Source organism: Marmota flaviventris, chromosome 7 (genome assembly GCF_047511675.1).
Source record: "Marmota flaviventris isolate mMarFla1 chromosome 7, mMarFla1.hap1, whole genome shotgun sequence".
Classification (NCBI taxonomy): Eukaryota; Metazoa; Chordata; class Mammalia; order Rodentia; family Sciuridae; genus Marmota; species Marmota flaviventris.
This window is the reverse complement of record NC_092504.1, coordinates 124,407,644-124,429,976: the sequence shown is the minus strand read 5'-3', so window position 1 is coordinate 124,429,976 and position 22,333 is coordinate 124,407,644. Positions and strand designations below refer to the sequence as shown.

The following is a 22,333-nucleotide window of genomic DNA, read 5'->3' as shown; positions in this document are numbered from 1 at the left end:
GCAAAACTATACAATATTGATGAAAGAAATTCAGGAAGACACATATCGATGGAAAGATATTCCATGTTCATGGATTGAAATAATTAATATTGTTAAAATGCCATACTACCAAAGGCAATCTATAGATTCAAGGCAATTCTTATCAAAATCCCAAAGACACTATTCACAGAAATGGAACAATCCTAAAATTCATATTAAACCACAAAAGAATCAAAATAGCCAAAGCAGTTCTTAGCAAAAAGAAAAAAGATGAAGGCATCATATTATCTGATATCAAAATATACTACAAAACTCTACTAACTCAAATAGCATAATACTGGAATAAAAAACAGACACAGATCAATGAAACAGAATAAAGAGCCTAGAAGTAAACCTATTCACTTATGGGCAATTAATCTTCAACAAAGATGCCATGGAATATACAAGAGGGAAAGGACAGTCCCTTTAATAAATGGTGCTGGAAAACTTAGATATCTACATGTGGAAGAACTAAACTATACCCCTATCTCTCACAGGTTATAAAAATCAACTCAACTTAAAAGATATGAAACTAAGGGAGGAAAGCTTCTTGACACTGGTCTGGGCAATGACTCCCCCCCCCCGCCCCGCCCCGGTCTGGCAATTGAACCCAAGAGCTCTTCATTACTGACCTACATACCCAGCAATTTTTAGTTTTTATTTTAAAATAGGGTCTTGCTAAATTGAAGAAATTGACCTCAAACTTGAGACCCTATTGCCTCAGCCTTCTAAGTCACTGGCATTACAGGTATGTACCCCCAAGACAAATTGGGTAATGTTTTTTTGATTAGAACCCCAAAATCATAGAAAATGAAAACAAGAACTGGACAAATGGGATTATGTCAAACTAAAAGCACTCTGCATAGTGAAGGAAACAATTAGCATAGTGAAGAGACAACCTATGGAACATGAAATATTTATAAAAAAAATATACCTGATTATGGGTTAATATAAAACAATAAAGAACAAAAACAATTCAAGAGCAAAATAATAACTACTTAATCTAAAAATAGGCAGACATTTCTCAAAAGAAGATAAATAATTAATGGGTATATCAAAATAAATGTTCAACATCATTAATTATCAGGGAAATTTAAGTTAAAATCACAAAATGAGGTATCTCATAGCTATTAGAATGGTTATTATAGAAAAGATGAAAGGTAAGTACTGGCAAAGATGTGGACAAAAAGGAATCCTTGCACACTGTCAGAGGAAATGTGTACAAGTACAGCCATTAAAGAAAACAGTATACAGGTTTCTCAGAATATTCAAAATAGAATTACCATATGATCTAGTAACCCCACGGGATGGATGGATGGATATATATATATATATATATATATATATATATATATATATATACACACACATACACATACATATATGAATATATATATACACAAAAGGAAATAAAATTAGTATATTGAAGAGATATCTGTACTGCTTGTTCACTGCAGCTCTATTCACAACAGCCAAGTTATAGAACAACCTAAGTGCCCACAGCCTAAAGAATAGATAAAGAAAATACATATTAATATACAATAGAATACTATTCAACCTAAAAGACAAGGAAATGCTAACATTTGTGACAACATGGATAAGCCTGGTACACATTATATAAAACGAAGTAAGCCAAGAAAGACAAACACAGCATGATTTGACTTAAATCTGGAATCCAAAAAAGTTAAACTTATAGAAGTAAAAGTAGAATTGTGGTACCCAGGAATTGGAAGGAGTGGGAGTGGGTTAGGGAGGTTTGGGACAAAAAAGAATACAAAATTTCAGTAAGATAGGAGGAGTAAGTTCAAGAGACCTATTGTGCAACGTGGTTAATATATTAACAATATATACTTGAAGATTGCTAAAAAAAAAAAAAAAAACAGTGGATTTTAACTATTCTCACCACAAAAAAATGGTTAGTAGTAATATAAAGCATATTAGCCCTGATTTAATCATTCCACAAAATAAATATATTAAATAATATTAAACATAATAAATCTATAATTTTCATTTGTCAATTTAAAAACTTAATTTTTTAAAAATGATAGACACCTTAAAGAAAGACTAAACAACAACAAAAATACATGTGGACAATGTCCTTACCTATTCTCATTTATCAGCACATAAGCAAATTTCATAAGTGAACAATATTGCATTTAATGAAAAACAAACAAGTCCATGCAGTTTTCATTAAGCATTTTATCACTAACTCAGATAAGAAATATAAATGTGGATACATGGTCTTAATTTAAGCAATAAGTCAAATAAGACTCTAAGTCACAAATTAACTGAATATTTTTCTAATTGCTTACCCACACTCAGAACCATTAAGATTTTAATGATAATTTGAGCTCAAAGATTTTCTGACAAAAATACTAAGAGCCCGGACCTTCACCAATATACAATTCAAAGTCATTGAAAATATCTCTGAAATGTCAACATTGGAGAACTAATAAAATTCAGGTCATAAAAACTCTGTCCTAATAGCTTCAAAAAGATATACATATGATAAATGGTGGTAAATTCAAACAAGGGAATGTAACTCAGGAGTAAAAAAGAATGAAGTACTATTACATGCAACGATATGGGTAAATATGAAAAAAGGCTGAGTGAAAGAAACTTTATAAAATCTGGACAGGCACAGTGGCACACACCTGCCTGGGAGGCAGAGGCAGAAGAATCACAAGTTCAAGGCTAGCCTTGGCAACTTAACTTAGCAAGAGTCTGTCTCAAAATTTAAAAAAAAAAATTTTAAATTTAAAAAAAAATTAAAATTAAAAAGGCTGGCAACGTAGTTCAGTGGTAGGGCACACTGGGTTTAATCACTAGTACCATGAAAAAAGGGAAAAAAAAAAGCTATATCCTGTATGATTCCATTTATATGAGATTCTAAGACAGGAAACACTGATCAATAAAAACAAACCAATAAATAAATGGAATCATAACAAGAGTTCCCTCTGAGGGTAGAGATGGAGAATAATTAGAAAGGGATATGAGAGAATTTTCTAGCATGCCAGAAATGTTCTGCATCTTAAAGGAGTTGGGTTTACAAAGATGTATGCATGTAGTTTTAATCTATATAAGATTTGTACAAAACTGCACATAAATTTTACCTTAAAAATGAATATTTAGGGGGCTTGGGTTATGGCTCAGCAGTAGTGCTTGCTTAGCATGTGTGAGGCCCTGGGTTTGATCCTCAGCACCATATAAAAATGAATAAAATAAAGGTCTTAAAAAATGAATATTAAGAAAATTTTTGAAAACCAGACAAATATATCATGCTGAAGCACTTAGAGTGAAATATACAAATACTTGCAATTTATTTTTAAATGACTAATAAACTAGATGGACAGATTTTAATAAAGCAAACACAGCAAAATATTAACAACTTAAGAATCTAGGAGGTGAGTATACCAGGATTCACCATTCAATTCTTTTAGCTTTTCTGTATGTCTGAAAATTTTCATAATAAAAAAGACAATAATCAAAATTGTTCTCTTTAATATTACTGATTTTCTTTTTATATGTTAACATTTAAATCTGATGTCAACTATGACTATCTTCTAGCAAGCAAGAATTAAAAGATGACATAATTTGAAAAATTTTAAAAGACATACCCGAATTTCTTGAAGATTGTGAAAATTATTTCCTACTCTGACTGAGATTTTGCTTGGAGTGTAGCTTTCATCAGATTTGTAGTCTGCATATATACATAATGTCTTCACTGTTGTTTTTCTTCTAAGAGCAATAAAGTAAAAATAACATGCATTTTATCACGTAGAAAGATTATTTCCAAAGCATCTTCTCTTCTGATGTTAAAAGAATCATAGTTTGGTAAAATGAGTATATGAATCAATAACTTCCATTTCTTTTAATTTTGAAGATAGTGAAAATGAAGAAAGTGTAAAAACATAGGTATAGATACAACACTTTACTTACATAGACATCTCTTATATAGACCATGGTCAAGAAAGTCAACATAGCAGAAACAGACGAAATCAGGTCTCTTAGTGAGCAAACAAACATTAAGGATTTCCATCCTCTTCATTTATATGTTTAATAAGGTAAGTGTTCTAAACAAGCTTAGTTTTCTTTATTAGTTAATTACTTAATTTCCTACATTAATTCTTGAAAGTAACAAACTAAGTGACAAGTCGAGTCCAGCAAAGAGAAAAACATTTTTTTAAAAAGACAGAAGGCTAATTTATTATTTAATACAAGAATTAAAATTCTACTCATTTTTAAAATATACATCTTCTAGGGAATAAAATTTAAAAATTTTTTTAAATACACAATAAAAAATTAACCTTGGAAAAAAATGCACCAGGCCAAAATACATGAAAAGAGGTTCAATTTCTAAAAGTCAAAGAAAGATAAAACACACAGATATTAGTTTTATTATCATATTGAATGTCTAATAAAAACCAAATTAGATTAGAATAAGGTGGTTTCATAGCCAGTCAGTAGGTACCTAAAGTTTGACCCACTAACTTAATGAACCTCAAAGAATGCATTAAAAACAATAACATGATTATTTACAAAAAGAAAAATATTGGCATGTGATTAAATTATTACAAAATTGTAAACATAAATATCCATTGTACTAGGGAATTGATTAAATTAAGATATATCCATTCAAGGATATACTATACAATTATAGATGGTACCTGCTTATAAAAGTTCCACCTGTGATTTTTTTTTTTTTTTTTTTTTTTTACAATGGTTGTGAAAGCAATAAACACTGTATAGAAACTGCACTTCAAGCTGTGAATTTGGATCTCACCCCCAATCAGCAATATGTAGTATGGTGCTTTCTTCCAATGCTTGGCAGTCAGCCCAAGAACATCAGGGAAAACAGTTGTACTCTATGCTATACTATGTTGCTAATAAGCTATTAAATGCATTTTCAACTTAATATTTTCAACTTGCTATGGGCTTATTGGGACATAATTCCACAGTAAGTCAGGGAGCATCTGTATTTAAAATAAGCATGCAGACATATAGTTACAAGCCAGGGTAGGGGGATCAGATTATAAAACAGGAAATACAGAAGGACTGCATTTTGGAGGAAAAAAAATTAAAACATATAAATATATTTTTTATATGTAGAAAGAAGTCAAGATGGAAGTATACAAAAATAGTAAAAGTGGCTACCTTCATAAAGTATGGAAAAAACTATGAGACCTTTATTTTCTTCATCACGATTTTTATATTTTTTGGATAATTTTTCAGAATGGGCATGTGTCATTTGACCATGAGGGGAAAAAAATTAGATAACTATAAAAAATGATCCCAAAACCCATTAAGAATGTCTTCTGAAATGTGCTTTAAAAGTTAAGTTCTAGTAAAACTGGTACTAATTTAATAACAATAAGATCCTCGAACAGAAATAGTCTGTCAAAAATCAGCCTGTAAAGACAGCAGAGGATCTGCAGCTCTTCTTAGGGGGACCAAATTTATGTAGCCTAACCTATTCATCAGAAAGGAATGGGAAAGTTAATGATTTTTCCTCAGTTCAAGATGTAAAACACTAAATACCCTGGAACTGCTGACAGGACAAATCCATTACTAAGTTCTCAAAAGAGGCCAGAGGCATCAAACTGACATTTTTCTCTTTTTGTTGGGCCAGCAAAGAGACAAAAGAGGAAGCAAAGGAATAAGGGGAAATTTTGAAGGTCATAATAAAGACCTTCTTCATGAGCCATAAGCAGGAAGTAAAAGGTCTTTTCTACCATAAAAAGAGCAAAGAACACAAGGATTGCACTGACCTGAGCAACAAAAAACAAAAGCAGAATTAAAGGATCAGACTTTTTGCTCAGAATAATTTTATTTCTAAATTATAAAATTCAGGATAAGTTAGTAACTGAAACCTACAAGATAATTGGAAAGAAATTAGAAAGGCAAAGAGTAGTAACATTAATGATAATCAAAACAACAGCAATGAATAGCAAATGAACACATGTCTGGCCCAGAAGTAATGCTTCAAATATACAGGAACTATTATTATCTCTTTCTTTCTGATTTTAAAATGTAACATTGAGTTTAATACCAGCCTTAAAGAAAGCAAGCTAATAGACAAGCAGAGTCAGAACTCAAGGGTATGCTGGTTTGCCTCACAGGTTCTCAGCCACTCCTACTGCCTTTAAGCAGGAGTACCTATTGTCTTATTCAATAGCCATTGATACCAGTTTACAGAGACATGTAGGTATCTGAAGTTGTTTAAATTTTACCCAAATCAGGGCTTTTGCTGCTAAGGTTCTTGGATCCCCAGAAATCATATGTATAATTTTTGCTACATACAGTTTCATTAGATTTACAAAGGAAACTATGATCTTAAAAAAGTTGAAAATGCTTTACTCTAAAAGATATAGTAAAATCCTTTAAAACTATTTATCAATCTTATCTCTTGATGAATCAAAAACTATATTGTATAGAAAATCATGATGTTTCTCAAATAGCAAGGCAGGCCATATTACCAAAGCATTTTATATTAAACACAATTCCTATTAAAATCCCAATGACATTCTTCATAGAAACAGCAAAAGCAATCATGAAATTCATTTGGAAAAATAAGAGACCCAAAACAGTCAAAGCAATCCTTAGCAAGAAAAATGAAGCAGGGCCATCACAATACCAGACTTTAAATTATACTATAGAGCCATAGTAACAAAAACAGCATGGTATTGGTATCAAAACAGATACACAGATCAATGGTAAGAATAGAAGACACAGTGACAAACCCATATAAATACAGTTATCTCATACTAGACAAGGTGCAAAAAAACATACATTGGAGAAAATATAGCCACTTCAACAAAATGGTGCTGGGAAAATTGGAAATCCACATGTAGGAAAATGAAATTAAACCCCTATCTCTCAACCTGCACAAAAATCAACTCAAATGGATCAAAGACTTAGGCACTAGAACAGAGACCCTATGCCTAATAGAAGAAAAAGTAGGCCCCAATCTCCACCATGTTCACTTGGGAACTGACTTCTTTAACAAGACTCCTGGGCTGGGGTTGTGGCTCAGTGGTCGAGCGCTTGCCTAGCATGCATGAGGCACTGGGTTCGATCCTCAGCACCACATAAATGTAAAATAAAGATATTGTGTCCACCTAAAACTCAAAAATAAATATTAAAAAAAAAAGACACACACACACACAAAAGACTCCTAAAGGGCACAAAGTGAAATTGAGGATCAACAAATGGGATGAAATAAAACTAAAAAGCTTCTTCACAGCAAAGGAAACAATCAAGAACACCAAGAGCCTTTAGAATGGGAAAAAATCTTTACCACACGCACCTCAGAGCATTAATCTTCAGGATATATAAAGAACTCAACACCAAAAAAAGCCAAAAAACCTAATCCATAATTGGGCAAAGGAAATGAAACAAATACTTTACAGAAGAAATACAATTAGTCAACATATGAAAAAAATGTTCAACATCTCTAGCAATTAGAGAAATGCAAATCAAAACTACAGTGAGTAGTATATCCAGTCGGGAGAGCAATTATCAAAAATACAAGCAACAACAACTGTTGGCGAGGATGTGGAGAAAAAGGTACACTCATACATGGCTGGTGGGACTGCAAGTTGGTGCAACTACTGTGGAAAGCAGTATGGAAATTCCTCAGAAACCCTGGAATGGAACCACTATTTGACCCAGTCATCCCACTCCTAGGTTTATACCCAAAGGACTTAAAATCAGAATATTATAGTGACACAGCCACATCAATGTTTATAGCAGCTCAGTTCACAATAGCTAAACTATGGAATCAGCCTAGGTGCCTTCAACAGATGAATGCATAATGAAACTGTGGTATATACACACAATGGAATATTACTCAGCCTTAAAGAAGAATGAAATTATGGCATTTGCTGATAAATGGATATAAATGGAGACTATCATGCTAAGTGAAACAAGCCAATCCCAAAGAACCACAGGCCGAATGTTCTCTATGATATGTGGATGATAATTCACAATAAGGGGTCAGGGGAAGAATAGAGGTATTTGGGACTATGCAGAGGTGAGTGAAGGGAGGGAAGGGAGTACGGAGGTAAGAATGATAGTGGAATGAATCAGACATTATTACCCTTATGTGCATATATGATTACATGACCTGTGTAACTCTATATCATGTACAACCAGATGAATGAGAAGTTGTACTCCATTATGTATGATTTGTCAGAATGCATTCTACTGTCTTGTATAACTAATTAGAAAAAATTTAAAAAACAGCAATGCATTTGAGAAGACTGCACACATGAGAAAGTGGCAGCTACTCAAATTGCTCAAATCACTTTTGTAATAATAATCATCATAATAAACTAAATGCCTACCATATGCCAGACATCTTGCTAAACAACTAGGATGTTGTGTAAGAGGAGAGGGAGAGGTAATACTTTCCCATTTCTGATGCCATAAGAACACTCCTGGCCTCCTCTATTCCCTCACCCACTACACCCCTTTCTCCTGAGAAAGAGCTACTGGCAGCAAGCAAACATCTGCCTTGTTCCTCAGGCCAGCTTATTTAATAAGAGCAGGCACTACCTGGTCTCTCAGTTTTATAACTAGATGGGTAAGTTTTGGGTTTTTTTTTAATACTAGGGTTCAGTATTAGGATACTGCAGATACAATGCGGTTATGACATTTCTTGGCATCGACATTGGCAGTTTTATAAAGGTATTATTTTGGCTTCCACCTGCTGACTCTTGAATAATTTCTCATCTGGTTTCAAACCTATTAAATTCCAACAAAAGACAGTAGCAACCAGTATTCCACCTGCTGACTCTTGAATAATTTCTCATCTGGTTTCAAATCTATTAAATTCCAACAAAAGACATTAACAATCAGTATTTTATTTAATGTAAAAAGAGAAGAGAAGAAATGGGGATGTAATTCAGTGGTAGAACACCCCTGGGTTCAATCCCCAGTACCACAAAATAATAATGAAAATAATTACGATAAACTTAAATTTCTTATCTATAATTCCTAACATGGTAAATGTTAGGTATAAAAATAAACAAAAAAAAATAAAAATAAACAAAAGTTGTCAATTTAAAGTGGTATTAAGACCAAAATCAAGAAATGGTGCCCTGGAACAGGGATTTTCAAGCTACAGCTAGCAGGTCAAATGTGGGCTGCCATCTATTTGTTAAAGAAAGATTTATTGAAACAAAATGATACCTACTCATTTACACATGTCTATGGCTGCTATACTACTACAATAACAACACGTTGAGTGGCTACACCAGGATATTTAAAGAAGTCTTACAACTCAACAATGAAAACACAAACAATTTAAAAAGGAGAAAAAGACTTGAATGGTCATTTCTCCAAAGAAGACATATAAATGGCCACTAAACACACAAAAAGAAGCTTAAACATCACTAGCCAATAGGAAAATGCTAATAAAAACTATAAAGAGATACCACTACACATCCATTACGATAGCCATTATCAAAACACAAAAAAATAAAAAACAGGAAAGAACAAGAATGGGCAAAGATACAGAAAAATTGAAGTTTTTCTGCATCGCCGGTAGTAATGTAAACCTATGGCTGAAAACAGTATGGTGGTACCTCAAAGAATTAAACAGAATTACCATTTCTAGCAATTCTACTTCTGGACATACACATATTCAAAAAAAAAAAACTGAACACAAGAGACTCACATAGAAATCTGAACACCAGTGTTCATAGCTGTATCATTTATAATAGGCAAAAAGTAGTAACAACCCAATGTCTATTGACAGATGAATAAACAAAATGTGGTATAGTCACACAATGGAGTATTATTCAGCCTTAAAAAGAAATAAAATTGGAATATATGCTATAACTGGAATAAACCTTAAACCAAAGTGAAACAAGTAGGACACAAAAGGACCAAGGTATAATTTCACTTATATAATGTACCTATAACAGTCAAATAAACAAATAAGCAAATTAAACTGGTTGCTAGGCACTGAGGAGGAGAGGGAATGGAGAGTCATTATTCAAAGGGTTCAGTTTTGGATGATGAAAACTTCTGGAGAAGGAAAATGGTAACAGTTATACAGCAGTATGAATACGCCACTAAACTATGCAGTTAAAAATGGTTAACGCAGTAAATTTTATATTCAATATATTTTACTATAATTTTATAAATTTAACACCTCAACATAGTAAAAAAAACCTATATGATGGCATGCCATAAGAAAAGGCATTTGAGAAAATATAGTCCCTACTCCAAACCAATAAAAAACAATCTTGGGGCTCCAGGAAGAGAAGGAAACATAACATGGTAACATGAAGGGTTATCTTGGTTTCTGTTTGGGAAGGATGAACAGTGCTCAGCAGAAAGCTGGAGGTATTAACCAGAAGTTGAGAATTTGAAGGGATAAATGATGAATGCACCCTCAACAAGATAATCATCCACAGCATGAAGTGACTATGAAGGCTGATTCTCTCAACCCACAAAAGCATCCATAAGACAGAGTCCGCTTTAAACTAAAGGCAAGTCCAGTAAATAATAGCAGATCACCATTATTGACTTTCCTTACCTCTTCTCCATTCCCATACTATCAAGCCTGACAAAGTCAGAAACAGTGAGAAAGGAACAGCAATATCCCAATAGAAGAGGCACACCCAACACCAGACTGGTCTCTATGTACTATGCTCCAAAAAAAGAAGCCAGATCTCTTGGATAAATGGCTGATTCTAGGGGCTGAGCAGAAAATCTTATGCCAGAAAGAAAAGTGTTCAAATAACGATGGGAACACATCAAAAAGTTACGTAGTCAGATTAAAGGGACTTCCCATGGCCAAACCTGGAACAATTTGAGCATTGAAACAAATAATGATAAAAGATAATAACCCATTCAGTAAAACTGAAAACTGTAATTATGAATAAAGTGAAAATTAAATGAGGAATAGAATACTCAAAGTACCTCTCCACAAAATACTTACTAACTAACTGCAAAGGTGAAAGAATAACTCTCCCCAGTGTAGAAGCTTGGTAGACAATTGCTTAATCATGTGCTAAAAGTAAACATCATGGGACAAAATTTAATTCATGGACCACACCTGATAGGATGCAATGTAATGCAAAGGGCATTGCATTACTTCTATTATTTTTCCCAGTGATATGTAGCCTAAAGTGACTTGTGAAAAAAAAATTGGAGAAACCCAAATTGAGGAATATTCTTTAAAACAATTGGCCATTAATCTCCAAAAGATGTGTTAAGATACTGAGAGTCAAGGAAAAAACGAAGTCATGTTCTAGATTAAAAGACGTAGAGGGCTAGGGATGTAGCTCAGTGGTAAAGTGCTTGCCTAGAATGCTCAAGGTTCAATCCCTAACACCACCAAAAAATAAATAAAAGTAGAGAAGTAATTACTAAATTCAATCTGTGATTCAATTTTATTGGACAACTGGTATAACCCAAATGGGGTTTTAGAATCCAGTGGCAATAATGTGTTAACATTAATTTTCTAAGGGTATATTTTTAGTAGGAGATATCCTTCTTTATAAGAATGACATACTAAAGAATTGCAGAGATATGAAATAATTTAGAAAAAAAAAACCTCATACTGTACTTGCAACTCTTACATGTGAGATTTCAAAATTCTTAATGAATTTCCCTTTTTCTAAAACACTGCTTTAAAAATGCCTTCCTCAAAGCCTTGGGCTTCCCTCGGGAGGAAAAGTGCTAAGTGAGGAGGGCCTTGAGTTCTTGACTGCTTTAATAAAACCAGCTACACCCATGTTGAGAAGCAGCTCAGAGTACTGATTATAAACTCAGCCTTTTAAGTCAAACCAACTGGGATAAATCCAGACTCCATAAATGCATGATGTAGGACCTAAGCAAATTATTTAATCTGTCTTAAGTTTTAGTTTGTTTGTGTGTAAACGAGGGGAAAAAAAAAATAGAACCTGCATCTTAGAAAGTTGTTACCTGGATTACAAAAACTTTTAACTATTAAATTTATAACTATTAAATTATAAATTTAAATTCAGTGAGACAATAAATGTAATAAATGATTTGTTTTTATTATTATTTGTTCAGTGCATTAGCATTCTGCATAGAATTTTATTTGAAAAAAAAAAAACACTGCAATTAAAATACAATTAAATTAAGATACTCATTCAACTTTAAGCTAAAGCCTCTGTTTTACTCTGGGTTGTACAGTATAATAATTAAAAGCACAGGCTCTGAAATCAGAACTTGTGTTCAAATTGCAATTCTACCACTTACCTGCTATGTGATCTTGGGCAAGTTATTTAATTTATCTAAGTCTCCACTTTTGAGACTAAAAATAATAATAATAATCAATATAAAGGTTAAATGAGATGAATAGGTAAGTAATTTTGTAAAGCATCTGTTAAAATCTCAAGTCTTAAAAAAAATAGCTGCTGCTGATGTTGCTGGTCTCTATATATTTAATAACCTAGCACAGGAGACTCTATATATTTAATAACCTAGTACCACCTGCTTGTATAAGATAAAATAATTAGAAGACCTAAATTCATTCATTTGTGCACTATCCATGGCTACTTTAGTGCTTAATGGCAGAACTACATAGCTGCAAGAGATCAGAGGGCCCACAAGATTTAAAATACTTACTAACTGGCCAGGTGCAGTGGTGCACGCCTGTAATCCCAGCAATTTAGGAGGCTAAGGCAGGAGGATTGCAAGTTTAAGGTCAAATTTAAAAACTTGGGCTGGGGTTGTGGCTCAGCGGTAGAGCGCTCACCTTGCTCTTCCGAGGCCCTGGGTTCGATCCTCAGCACAACATAAAAATAAATAAATAAAATAAAGGTATTGTGTCCAACTACAACTAAAAAATAAATATTTTTTTAAAAAACTGAATATAGCTTAGAAGTTAAATAATGAATATCTTAATTTAATTATAATAGCAACAACTTAGCAAGGCCCTCAGTAACTTAACAAGACCCTATCTTAAAAATAAAAAGGACTGGGGACATAGTTGCTTTGGGTTCAATCCCTACTGCCTTAAAAGAGTAAAATATTTACCATCTGGATATTTCAAGTGAAGTTTGCTGATTTGTACCCTAGGACAATAAAAACAATTAAAAATGCAATGGTGATAGAATGTTTAAACAGTTAACTGGTTTCCAATCTGTCAATAAATTCAAAGCAGTGGACAAAATATGGTTGTTTTCCTTTCTCCAAGAAAAACTGAAAAGTCTTTAGAGAGTCTAAGTTAAAATAGTTATTTTTTAAAATAGAAGTATAAATTTGAGAAGTGATATGAATAATCTATGCCTACAGAACTTACCATTACCACTCCAGGTTCCCTCAATGCACTATGGCATTGTATTGGGCCATAAGCAAAACAGAATTTTCTGAAAGCATCTTCTAAAAATAAATCATATTGAAAAGTATATTTAAGAAGCAACTACATTAAAGGAACTATAAAAGGTACCGTGAGAAATTCAAAGAAGATAATGCAGCAAAGTAAACTTAAGATGATTAGAATCTAGCTGAGTAGAAAATTAATCTCTAAAATATATTAGAGTTTAAAAGTTTTAATGCAGATATACAGTATCATTTCTATATAGTACAAGTCTGAATTACTGAAGAGAAAATAGCTTCAGAATAATGAAACAGCTTATATTAATTGCCTTTAACCTTCAATTTTTTTTTAATTTTTTTTATTGGTTGTTCAAAACATTACAAAGCTCTTGACATCTATTTCATACATTTGATTCAAGTGGGTTATGAACTCCCATTATTACCCCGTATACAGATTAAACTTTCAACCAAACAAAAATCGAGTTAAATGTACTTCATTTTAATTTGTTTCTCTAAATTTTACATAAATAAGATAGATTTTTCTCATTTACTTACAATCGATATTAATTAAAAAATTAAATTTTTTTTTTAATCTTTGAAAATTACCTGACTGGCTGCTAATCCATAATGGGGGGGAGGGGCATGGGATGAATGGAAGACTTTGGATGGGGCAAAGATGGGGGTAGGAAAGATGGTGGAATGAGACGGTCATCATTACCCTAGGTACATGTATGATTGCACAAATAGTGTGAATCTACTTTGAATAGAACCAGAGAAGGGAAAAATTCTGCTCCATTTGTATACAATGAATCAAAGAGCATTCTGCTGTCATGTATAAGTGATTAGAACAAATAAATATATTCAAAAATAAAGCTTCAGGAGGATTACTACTTGGAAGGACAAACATTCATCTTAATGCAGATATATAGTATCATTTCTATATAGTACAAGTTTGAAAATACTGAAGAGAAAATAGCTTCAGAATAATGAAACAGTTTATATTAATTGCCTTTAACCTTTAATTTTTATAAAGGTCTCAAAAAACTTTCAACTAAACAAAATCTATTATATAAGGAGAAAAATATTACAATCAACCTACTAAACCAATTTTGTATTTGAGGGATGGAGAATAAACAATTACATAGTTTTGATAGGACTGCATAACAGCAAATACTGAGAAGTAAAACTACACAGACATTTGTAGAAAGAAGTTCCTGTTAACATATATATATGCAATATGTTTTGAGTCAATAAACTATACTGATTTGATTCTTAAAAAAAATTTTTTTAAATTACCTGAACTGGATGTTCACTAAATGAGGCTGAGACCCATCTGATTGCCAGTATGTTTCTAGATTGTCATCTCGTAACTGATCCACTCCAAATCCTAAAAAAACCAAGAGAGGCAATAAATTTCCAAGAAAAAGAGCTATATACTCAAAACATAAAAGTATCATATATATTTGTCAGAAATTTTGATAGCAAGATGGTGAGAAATATAAAACTTAACCCAGAATTCTTCTACTTTTTAATCTAGATTTCAACTCACGAAATATCACTTGTACATACAAAAGTTTATATTAAGATGAACTTTTTTAGTTCTTGGCTTCTTAAAAACATCTTCCAGGATACTTACTCTAAACTCTGTATGTTTGAATCAGTTTCTTATACTTTTTAGAAGCTGATAATTAGAGTGATCCCTGTGTCTGGCAAAATCTTTTAATTCTATGAAGTTCAATATGCCATGCTTACTATGACAAGACAAAGATGACTCAGAAATATTTTCAAAAGGCATATACATTGTGAAACCAAGAGCTTCTGATTAATCAAAATCAAGTATACCTAGAATCCTATATCCTCCAGCCATTATAGATTAGTGAAATTGAACTATCCTGTGCTTTTTCCCTGAGTAAAACCATAATAATTCAAACTACAGAAGAGTACATTTTTAAAAAGAATGGATTTAATTTATATTTCATTTTTTACTAAATAATATAGTCATTATGGATCAAATTTAAAAGGTACAAAAAGAAAATTGTGAATAGTCACTATCACCCTACCATTTTGTTCTCCTCTCCAAATATAGTCAATTTTATTAGTTTTTTGTCAATCTTTTCACAGATACCACATGCATATAAAAGCAAGGACTAGTTTCTTTTCCCCATCTCTTGGCACAAATGATAGCAAACTATATAGTTCTGGATTATAGTGAGGGTTTTTTTTCCACTTAACATATCTGGAAGATTATTCCATATTAATAAATTAATAATTATAATAATAACTGCAAATGGTGATACTATATTTACTATGGGCCAGACACATTCTAAGCATTCTAAATACTAAATCATCTAATATTTATTAACACAATATCTCAAGCAGCTTCCACATTTTTAAAGGTTATACAGTATATCCCCATCTGGAAATACCATATTTAAACCAAATCCTTACATAACATTTAGTTTGTTTTCAATATTTTGCTATTACAAACAATACTGCAACAACCTATCTATAATCTCTAAATACATGTTACTATTTCTGGAGGATGAATTTCAAGGAATAGAATCCAAAGTCAATGATTTTTCATTTGATAAATCTTGTCAAAACCTTCTCCAAAATACCTCCTCACCAATAATGTATGAGAACATCTATCTCCTCTCCATGGCTAGTAAAAACTGAGATGTTCTGAAATTTATACACTAGATTTTTCAACTTAGTATGAAAAAAATTATCCAAAAGTTTTTATATTGATTACATGTTGAGATGATACTATGGACACAATGAGAAAAAAATAATTGCATCTATTCTTTTTACTTTTTAAATGTGATTATTAGATATCTTTAAATATATATGTGTTTGGCATTATATTTCTATTGGACAGCACTGCTCTGTACTCATGGTTAAATACAGTCAATCTTTTAAATATTTACTAACTGGACAGGTAAAAAGCTATATTCCATATATTTATTAATCATTATATTTTTATATCAAATGCCTATTCATACCCTCCTATATTTCCAGTAGGTTGTTCAGGAAGCTAAGGATACACAATGTAGGGGAAAAGGAAATAAGCCAGAGACATGAAAGGAGATGATCCTACAGATTCTTATGCACTAGACTAAGGAGTGTAAATTATCTTGAAAATTATGCCAATCTATTGAAGAATTTTTAGTAAGTCAGGCATAGAATCAGGAAATTACAAGAACAGAATCTCTAGATAGATTTTTCAGCATCAGGGTGAGAGAAAACTATCAGGGTAATCAGTTGAAATTTGGCTAGTTCAAATTGAGATGTGCTATAAGGAGCTTTTGAAGATATAGTAAGAAATGTAAAATACCACATTGATAATGAATATTTAATTAAAAATATATTATTAAAATTAATTTTACTTGTTTCTGGGGGCTGAGGTTGTAGCTCAGTTGTAGAACGCTTGCCTAACATATGTAAGGCACTGGGTTAGATTCTCAGCACCGCATATAAATAAAATAAAGGTCCATCAACAACTAATAAAAATATTTTTAAAAAATTAATTTTACCTGTTTCTAACCCTTTTAAATGTGGTTACCAGAAAAAAAAATTCCACATACAAATTGCATGATATTTCTATTGGACAATGCTAACCTAGACCATACTTCTGCCATTCCTTATGCAATACTGCTAAGACTAATCTAGAATATTATCAGTTATATAAGTTATGAGACAAAAAACTGTTCTGCTACCAATATAAAGAGTTCTAGGCTGGGCATGGTAGTGCATGCCTGTAATTCCAAATACTGGAGGATGCAAGAAGATTGCAAGTTCAAGGCCAGCCTCCATGACTTAGGAGACGCTGTCTCAAAATAAAAAATTAAAAGGAATGAGTATGTAGCTCAGTGATAGAGCAAGCCTGGGTTCAATCCCCAGGACTAGGGGTGAAAGAAAGAAAGAGAGAGATAAAGAAAATCTTCTAGATTTTAAATCCCTTTTCTTTTGACTAGTTTATGAGCTCCCTAACAAAAATAACTAAATCACTTGATTGTTCCTTAAGAGCTTCATGGTTAAATGTTCCACTAATTAAAAGTGGTTTCTGTTCACTTATTTTACTTTAGCTATTTGGCTGGGTTTTTTTTCCTCCATTCCACAACTTTATTTGTGTATCAAAGAATTTCACAAAATGGTATTTGTTCTTAAAGAGCAAAATAAACATTAAACACTCTGAATGATTTATTTAGAATAAGATATGTCCTATAATTCAAGACTCATCAATTTAATTTGTTTCTAAGATATTGCTTTTTATAGTACAACTAAGTAGGTGTAGTCTCTTCAATAATTGATTAATCTAAATATTTACCTCTAAGTATGATTACTAGCTTTTACTTCAGTATGTATCATAAGCAGAATATCTTACAAACATCTCTTCACATGTCAAAGCCATGTCTCAACCCACATTCTAAAGCTTCCCACTCAATGTTATATCTGAACTGTTTTAGTCTAAACAAAAGACTTAAAATGATGACAGATCTGTGACATGCTTTGACAGATAATCATGATAATGCACACAGTTAACAGTATTTTTCAGAAAAAAAAATATTTATTTGATGTACCGACTCTGAGGCAGCAGTTCTTACAGTGTGGTCCCTAAACTAGTAGCATCATTATCACCTGGGAACTTATTAAGAATTCTAAACCTGCAACATCAGAAACTTTGAGAGCTTAACTCCTTTGAGAGTTTGTGTTTTAATAAATCCTCTAGGTGATTTTGATGCATGCTAAAATATTAGAATTAGTGCTCTAGGCAGGATTCTTACCCTTGACACTACAGACATTTTGGACTAGACGATTTATGTTTGGGGAGGTCAACTTGGCTCCTCCCCACCAGAGGATAATCAAAACCTATCACTTTCTTTCCCTACAATCACAACAATCAAAAATATCTCCAGACATTGCTAAAAGTTCCAGGGTAGGGGGAAGAGAGGAATGAGCATCACCAAGTGTCAATAAAAAAAAAAAAGAAAGCCAATACTGATCAGTGCTTATTATTGGTTAGTAAATACACTTTTCTCTCCTCACACTCCATGGAAGAAATTGATTCTGTACTCCAGTCTTATTGGAGCTAAATCCTGACTTATTTTGGCCAATACAATGGTAATGAATGCTGCCACCTGCACCTTAGATAGTGCATTAATCTCCACGATACATAAAGACCTCAAAGAACTTAACACACACACACACACACACACACACATACAAAATAACCCAATCACTAAACAGGCTAAGGAATGAACAGACACTTCACAGAAGAATAAATATAATCAGTCAACAAACATGAAAATATGTTCAACATCTCTAGCAATTAGAGAAATGCAAATCAAAACTACCTGAGATTTCATCTCACTCCAGTCAGAATGGCAATTATCAAGAATACAAGTAACCATAAATGTTGGTGAGGATGAGGGGGAAAAGGTACACTCATATATTGCTGCTGGTACTGCAAATTGGTGAAACCACTCTAGAAAGCAGTATGGACATTCCTCAGAAAACTTGGAATGGAACCACCATTTGACCCAGTCATCCCACTCCTAGGTTTATATCCAAAGGACTTAAAATCAGCATACTATAGGATTCAGCCACATCAGCTCAATTCACAATAGCTAAGCTATGGAACCAACCTAGGTGCCTTCAACAGATGAATGGATAAAGAAAATGTGGTATACATACACAATAGAATATTATTCAGCCATAAAGAAGAATGAAATTATGGCATTTGCTGGTAAATGGATGGAACTGGAGACTATCATGCTAAGTGAAATAAGCCAATCCCAAAACACCAAGGGCCAAATGTTCTCTCTCATATGGAGATGCTGGGGTGGGGGGTGTTCATAAGACTGGATGGGAGGGGGGATGGGAGGAAGGGAGAAGAGATGGGAATGGGAAAGACAGTAGAATGCATCAGTGGATATAACTTCCTTACTATGTTCATATATGAATACGCTATCAGTGTAACTCCACATCATGTACTACAACAAGAATGGAAAGTTATACTCCATGTATGTACGTCAAAAAACATTCTCCTGTCAAGTATAAGTAAAAATAACAACAAAAAAAATACAAAATACATTCTACTGTCATGTATAATTAAAAAAACAAAAAAAGGGAATGTGACAGAGGTTTTAAATTTGTTTACAAGGTCTGGTGTGGAGAGTGGTAACAGAAAATGGGAGAATGGTAACAGAGATTGGGGTCTCTGATGAACTCCTGACTGAGGTATTCTTGGTGCCTGGGAAAATTTCTGTGCAAAGGAGCAAGATGCCTAGCTGATGTGGTAATGCCCTCCATGAAGAGGCTCTATGCTCCTTATCAGCTTTGACCTTGATCTCAGACACACAGCTCCTGGAAATAAAGGAACTCTCTTGCTAGACATTCATAATGTTTCACCAGCTCCACTGCTCCTGAACCTGCCCACCTAACAGTAATTTCAAACAATGAAGTTTCTTGAGAACTATACAAAGCTCCTAACAGTGCACATTGCCACTGTAGAATGTAACTTTGGAATAAGCTGCATAGTGTTGCTACCCTGTAACTTTCCTGAATACAAAGAATAATGCTTGTATAGTCTTTAATCTGATAATAAGACTTATATAAAGATTGCTGGGGGGACTGGGGCTGTAACTCAGTGGTACAGTACTTGCCTAGCATGTCTGAGGCAATGGGTTCAACCTCAGCATCGCATATAAATAAATGAATAAAAGTCCATCAACAACAAAAAAATTTTTTTAAAAATTGCTGGCGTAACTCTTTAGATCTCCTTCTCCATCAGAGAGCAGTGCTCCACCTGATCCCAGCTTTATCTTCAAAAACATCTATACATGTGTCTTTATTTTTATTATCCCCTTCGCCCCTCACCAGAACCTGCCTTTTTAACTGCACTGGTTGTGGCAGTCTGGCTTAGCCTTCTAAATGTCTGAACATCCCTAGAGACATGGAGCAGACTTGAACCCGATTCACAACCTAAAGCCAAGTAACAGGCAAGCAAGAAATATATTTTATTGTTATATGCCACTGAGAAAATAGGGTTGTTTATTATTTAATGTTATTGCAGCAAGAGCTGACTAATATAGCATCCAGAAATGAGAAGCATTTGAATGGTCCACCTTAGATTGCCTTTATGAATAAAACAGGCATTTTCTTCTCAAGTATCTGTATCAACATAATTATTTTCACATTTGCTATGGAGCTATTATGAGATATATGTCTTCACTTTGAAGACCTAAAGGTAGATAATACATGGTCTTTGGGGAAGCATCTACATCATACACTTCAGCTATTGGCATTCAAACTAAATAAAATTTAATAATCTAAAATTTGGTTCCTTAGTAACAAGAATCACATTCTAACTGTTCAATAGTTACATGCAACATAGGGCAATAAATTCTAATGGACAGCACTGATGGACTTAAGCAAATTAAAATATAAAGTGTTAAGTGCTATAATAAAGGAATAAAGAATTAACTAACTTATGAAATACTGTCTTTCTCTTGGCTTCTGCCATGATTTGAATGTGGTTTCCCCAAAAAGTTCGTGTGCTGGAGGCTTGGTCTACAGTATGACAATGTTGAAGTGTTGGAACCTTTAAGTGGCTGCGCCTAGTGAGAGGCAGTTAGGTCTCTGGGCGTACCATCCTCAGAAGGTACTAGTGTTCAACACTTGGAGTGAGTTAGCTCTTGCAAGAGTGGATTATTACAAAGCAAGACCAGTCTCTGTATTTGGCCCCTTCTGCATGTGACCAATTCCCTTTCTGCTTCTCATTCTGCTGTGACATAGCTAGGGGTGGTGGGGTTGGGGGGGGGGGGGGCGGGACACTAGAGGCCAAACAGAAAAAGCCACTTGATCAACCTCCAAAACCATGAAATAAAACTCTTTACTTCATAAGGTATTCAGTCTAGGTAATTTTTTATAGCTACAGAAAATTAACAGCTTCTTTCCATAATCTACAACTTTCCTGGTTTTCCTCCTAGCCCTCATGCACTTCTCTTAAGTATTCTCTGTTGGTTCTTACATTGCGCTGTTAAATCTCTACAATATGAAGTGCCCCAAAGCTTTATTCTTTTTACTAAATACTTTTACTAAATACTAAATATTCTTTTACTAAATACTTTTATTCTTTTTATTAAATACATTCTCTCCCTAGGTGAGTTGATAATCTAGTTCCCCAACTTAGTACACTATCAGCCATAAATTTATATCCCCAGCCCACAGATTTCACCAGAAGTCCCAGCTTCTATAGCCAATTGACTACTAAAAACCACCACTAGAATCCTGATAAGACATTTCAAAATTAACATCCAAATCACTTATTTTTTAACTCAAAATTCTATTTACTCCCTCTTCCCTTTGCTCTTTCTCAACCTAGCAAACATTATGTGTTGTTCTGCAGACATCTAGGAGTCCTTCTTAAATTTCTCCTTCCCTTCAGTAAGTCATGATATACCATCTTTAAAAAGCCTCATTCTGTCTATACCAACATCTACTAGTCTAGTCCAAATCAATATTATCTCTGACATAAATTACTGAAATTGCCTTTCTTCCACTGGTTTGTTTTTCTGTACCTCCAATACCAACAATTATCCACAGTGGTCATAATGATCCTTTTAAAAATTCTATATCAGATTATCCTGGTCTCCTCCAGTGGTTCCTCTTAGTATTTAAAATGTGAAGTCTTTCTTTTTGCCCACAAAAGTTCTTATTATCTGGCCCTGTTTAATTACGTCTCTGATGCCACCTTCTACCATATCTCCTCCTTACTCACTACTTCAAGTCATACTAGCCTTCTCCTTGAACCTCAAATATGTTTAGCCATTTAGTTTAGAGCCTTTGAATTAGCTGTTCCCAGTGTCAGGAAGCTTCTCTGAATTCTTTGCACAATGGGTTTTTGTAAACATTTATATCTCAATGCAAATTTCACTATTATGAGAAGCCTTCCTTGATCACACAATCTAAAGTAGCTTCCCACTCTTATAAAAGTCATTTTCTATTATTT

General features: G+C 33.2%; 1 protein-coding gene across 4 annotated transcripts in view; it reads right to left on the bottom strand.

Moving 5' to 3' along the window:
- Anapc10 (anaphase promoting complex subunit 10) overlaps positions 1-22,333 on the bottom strand; it is a 79,738-nt gene that overhangs the window by 48,827 nt on the left and 8,578 nt on the right. For all 4 annotated transcript variants that reach the window (XR_011708029.1, XR_011708030.1, XM_027926593.2 and 1 more), the window contains exons 3-4: positions 14,617-14,707; positions 3,636-3,756 (exon numbers count right to left, since the gene is read on the bottom strand). Coding sequence is in view for 2 of the 4 variants with exons in the window: in XM_027926593.2 (XP_027782394.1) it covers positions 3,636-3,756; positions 14,617-14,707 (212 nt within the window). In the remaining 2 variants the exon portion in view is untranslated. The remainder of the gene's footprint in view (positions 1-3,635; positions 3,757-14,616; positions 14,708-22,333) is intronic.